The sequence below is a fragment of the Salvelinus fontinalis genome, chromosome 13 (assembly GCF_029448725.1).
Source record: "Salvelinus fontinalis isolate EN_2023a chromosome 13, ASM2944872v1, whole genome shotgun sequence".
Taxonomy (NCBI): Eukaryota; Metazoa; Chordata; class Actinopteri; order Salmoniformes; family Salmonidae; genus Salvelinus; species Salvelinus fontinalis.
The window spans coordinates 7467287-7472273 of NC_074677.1; the positions used below are offsets into that span (position 1 = coordinate 7467287).

The 4987-nt window shown below is 41.7% G+C and overlaps 1 protein-coding gene across 1 annotated transcript; it reads right to left on the reverse strand.

The window, feature by feature from the left end:
* Positions 1–2284: 2284 nt before the first annotated feature.
* Positions 2285–4413, reverse strand: LOC129869109 (uncharacterized). Its single transcript, XM_055943615.1, has 3 exons — positions 4377–4413; positions 2853–3799; positions 2285–2302 (listed from the first exon to the last, which is right to left on the reverse strand). Exons 1-3 carry the CDS (start codon positions 4411–4413, stop codon positions 2285–2287), a joined length of 1002 nt encoding a protein of 333 aa, XP_055799590.1.
* Positions 4414–4987: the final 574 nt, after the last annotated feature.

A 4987-nucleotide genomic window follows, 5' to 3' on the forward strand; every position in this document is an offset into this window, starting at 1 on the left:
TGTCCTGGGAAAATGGCATTCTGCTCCCACAGGACAACTTCATCTCCGGCCTATCTGAATTGATTGCATGGTGTGCTATGGTTTTATGATAATCCAATAATGCATAATAAACCAATAAGATAAATTATCTAAGCAACTTCTAAGATTTTTTTTTTTTAGTTGAAAATAAACTGTTAAAAAAAATAAAAAAATACCACTTAATGAAATATTCAGTGAATTTCAAGACATTGTAGCCTGTCTCTCAATCCACAGTAAGTAGCAGGATTTATTAACACCTTGTAGGTTATTGCACTGTATACAAAGTCATTACCGACATGAAAACAGTTAAGCTCCATGAAGGAAAAGGGTGTTCTGACGCTTGACAAAGAAGAAAGTATGTCATTTCATGGGGAGTCGAAGCTTGGCTTTATTGTTAGCTGTTGGCCACAAAAAAAATAGAGACAGAAATGCTTTAAAGCACACTCCAAAGCTGACCTTTACGGCTCAATCAGAAACAGACTGTTTGGCTAAATGAGGCAGGCAGCGAAGCTTTAGCACGTCGAAGCGGTAGAATGAACATTTTACTGTGGTGCATTCCGATTCGAAAAATGCTCATAGGAGCGAAAGAAAAAAAAATACTATAGAAAAACAGTTGTCTCTGTGTCATTGGAAAAAAGAGCTAAATAACTAGCATTCTGTATAACCGGTCATTGAGGAGTGAAGGCTTAGACAATAGCGCACACCGCACACTGACATGCTGTGGTCACTTTCGGATTAATTATTGACTAAAACCTTTTGCGATTTTGAGACTTTTTTCCCTAAAACGTTAGAACATTCATTGTATTCAGTAGGCCTATATATTTATGAATATTTTCATTTTTGTAAATGGCGTTCAATGCATTAATGATTCTCTTTACTGTAATAGGCTAATTGTTCTTTATTTTCCTGTTAGGGTTATACCATTTAAAACACATACACGCAGGATAATTAGGCTAGGCCTACTATTGTCTAATAATAATATACATTCTAAATCTTAAATGGGAAACAAAGAATAATAATGACGCAGGCGGTCAGTTTTCACGACAATAATTAGCCTACACACAAAAGCATCAGAGACGAGAAGTAACGATGTCGATGTCAAACATTTTTTAAGAATAATGATTTTAAATTCGTAAAAGCTGTCAACCTTTAACCTTATATTTTATTTAAATTAAAACTCCACCAACGTCTTCGTGTATTGCACTCAGAAGGATGGGCTAGCCATATCTACTCAGAGGTACATATGTTTAAATGAAAATTATTTAAATTAGTGACTTACAAATGCAAACGCATCAAATCCTAGACCTTGAGGCTAATTCAATTGACATTTATTTGCGACTTGAGATAAATTCATATTTTGTTAAGAGGCTAGTCACATGCACAATTGGAACACATTCATGGCCTTTGTCAACAGCCTATCATCAATTTCTTATTTATGCTCACGGAGAGAACAAGTTAGAACTTTTAAAATAGCACATTATTGCCATGTAGGCCTACTGTAATTTACTGTAATTATTCCCATGTAAATTACTGTAATTATTCCCATGTAAATTACTGTAATTATTCCCATGTAAATTACTGTAATTATTCCCAAGGTAATTAAAAACAATTGTTTCATTTTATTCTCTTCAACTATTGGTTTAAATTATGATTTAGTTTCCGGTCGTTTTAGATGTCATTCTTTTTATTTATTTTACAAAACAAACTGGCAGGTGCAATGGTGTTAAAGAAGAGTATCGAAGAGAAATTCAATTACTCTTATTTATATACTTATATGCATTTCCTTATTGTAAAAAAAAAACTTTAGGCTATCACAAAGTTGACAGCTATTATCCTAACTAAAACTTAAACTGATTAAACAAATAAGGTAACATATGAAGAGTTTCATTCCAAAATGCTATGTATACATTTTCAGAAATGTTAGTATATTAGATTGTATTGTTTAGAGAAATGATGAAAGAGATTGGTGTGTTTTTTCACTATCTAGTCATGGCATGGGGTTGTTCAGTGACAGACATGTATTTGTTTAAAATCTATCACTCGATGGTTTCACTTCAGCGAGACAAATTATCATATTTTTTTTCTTCAAAATCCTTTATATGCGCTTCACTCTCATAGAAAGAGGCTGCTAGGTTTTATACAGTCAAATGTAACAACATTTTTTATCAAGAACTGTACAAATTATACATTTGTGACATCAACGTTTAAAAAAAGGTTGAAAAAGAATAATTCAATACTTATCCAGAGCAACTTACAACTCGTGCATTCATCTCAAGATGGCAAGCTGAGACAACCACATATCACAGTCAAACACACGGGATAAGATCATTATATTCCAGCTAACAACGGATATACAGCATTTTGCAACAAACGTTTTTTTTAAACAGTTTCATACACATCTAAAATCTATGAATTTAAAAAAATGAGAACAGTAATATTTTTACGCACACAATGAATGTGCCCATATGGAATCATTTCAGATGAAAACTATTTCAAAATTGCATTTTTTAAATAAACTCTTCATATTTAAATTGATTATTCTATTTACAGACATTGCATCAAATATGAAAATTATGTCTCAACCTTTTTCATTGTCCTTTTTGATGTCATCACTTTGTGTTTTGGTATTTCAATTTATTGACACTTTTTACATTCACCAAAATGTATATGTGAAAAAATAATACAAAAGTGAAAATTATACTGACATTATTTTCATAATGATGATGCTATCCCTCTGATATTATACATTTTGACAGAAAGCTCATTGAACTGGACTGGCGGTTGCTTCTTTTTTTTTAATCATCAAAACATAAACAAAAACCAAAAAATATCACCATGTCCATTGATAGTGCCTGTTGTGTGATGTGATGGTAGGGTGTGATGTAGCTGGCCTCTCCTTGAGGAGGAGGGGGGATGTAGCTGGCCTCTCCCTGAGGAGGAGGGTGGATGTAACTGGCCTCTCCCTGAGGAGGAGGGCGGATGTAGCTGGCCTCTCCCTGAGGAGGAGGGTGGATGTAGCTGGGCTCTCCCTGAGGAGGAGGGCGGATGTAGCTGGCCTCTCCCTGAGGAGGAGGGTGGATGTAGCTGGCCTCTCCCTGAGGAGGAGGGTGGATGTAACTGGCCTCTCCCTGAGGAGGAGGGTGGATGTAGCTGGCCTCTCCCTGAGGAGGAGGGTGGATGTAGCTGGCCTCTCCCTGAGGAGGAGGGTGGATGTAACTGGCCTCTCCCTGAGGAGGAGGGTGGATGTAGCTGGCCTCTCCCTGAGGAGGAGGGTGGATGTAGCTGGCCTCTCCCTGAGGAGGAGGGTGGATGTAACTGGCCTCTCCCTGAGGAGGAGGGTGGATGTAGCTGGCCTCTCCCTGAGGAGGAGGGTGGATGTAGCTGGCCTCTCCCTGAGGAGGAGGGTGGATGTAACTGGCCTCTCCTTGAGGAGGTGGGTGGATGTAGCTGGCCTCTCCCTGAGGAGGAGGGTGGATGTAACTGGCCTCTCCCTGAGGAGGAGGGTGGATGTAGCTGGCCTCTCCCTGAGGAGGAGGGTGGATGTAACTGGCCTCTCCCTGAGGAGGAGGGTGGATGTAGCTGGCCTCTCCTTGAGGGGGGGGGGGGGGGGGTGGAGGGTGGATGTAGCTGGCCTCTCCCTGAGGAGGAGGGTGGATGTTAGCTGGCCTCTCCTTGAGGGGGGGGGGGGGGGGGGGGGTGATGTAGCTGGCCTCTCCTTGAGGAGGAGGGTGGATGTAGCTGGCCTCTCCCTGAGGAGGAGGGTGGATGTAGCTGGCCTCTCCTTGAGGAGGAGGTCTTACCTCTTATTGTTCCTCACTTGAGCCTCCCAGGGATGAAGATTATTGACTCTACATAAAATCTGCTGCTTTTAAGTCCTCTGAGTAAAGAAAGAAAAAAGAGCAGAGAAGATAAAACTGATATAAGACGTCAATCATCCTCTTTCTGATACAATGCCGTTTGGCATCGCCTGTTTGAAACCCAAGTCGAAAGAAACTGAGTTGGGGTCAAATATTTTGTTATGTTTGTAAATACAGAAAACTTTGTCAAATTCAGGAATTGAAACTTGCCCATATCATTTTCATTTCACCAACTGAATTTAAATGTGTTTGTTAGTTGAAATACAATGACATTGAACCCAGTTCCATGATACATTGGAATATTTTCAAAACAAATGAGACTTGTATAATTTGTTATTATAATCAAAATTCCAATAACCATTCTCTGCTAAGATTGGTATTATAGCTACCATTATCAGAGCAAAATCAAGGGCCAGAAAACCTCCTCTACAGCAGCACCTATCTCAGGTAAAGGTTTGACCCTGCTACAATCTACACCATGTCTTTCCCTTCAAACTCAACTCTGGACCTCGAAGCCAGTTCCACTGCATTTGTTCATTGTTCGCCCTCTAATCAAGACCTGATTTAGACCTGGGACACCAGGTGGGTGCGATTAGTTATCAGGTAGAACAGAAAACCAGCAGGCTCCGGACCTCGTAGGGTCAGAGTTGAATAGCCCTGGTCTAGACCCTGCTAGAGTCAATATGGCGGGTTTGGCTCCCCAGCCTCCCAGCCTCCCATCCTGCATCCTCCCAGACTCCCAGCCTCCTAGCCTCCCATCCTGCATCCTCCCAGACTCTCAGCCTCCCATCCTGCATCCTCCCAGACTGCCAGCCTCCCAGCCTCCCATCCTGCATCCTCCCAGCCTCCCAGCCTCCCATCCTGCATCCTCCCAGACTCCCAGACTCCCATCCTGCATCCTCCCAGACTCCCAGCCTCCAAGCCTCCCATCCTGCATCCTCCCAGACTCCCAGCCTCCCATCCTGCATCCTCCCAGCCTCCCAGCCTCCCATCCTGCATCCTCCCAGCCTCCCAGCCTCCCATCCTGAATCCTCCCAGACTCCCAGCCTCCCATCCTGAATCCTCCCAGACTCCCAGCCTCCCATCCTGAATCCTCCCAGACTCCCTGCCTC

Coding starts and splice junctions, on each gene's coding strand:
- LOC129869109 (XM_055943615.1), bottom strand. CDS start 4,413: ATGAACAAATGCAGTGGAACTGGCTTCGAGGTCCAGA. Junction 3,800..4,376: donor AACTGGCTTCGAGGTCCAGA/GTTGAGTTTGAA, acceptor CTCCTCCTCAAG/GAGAGGCCAGCTACATCCAC.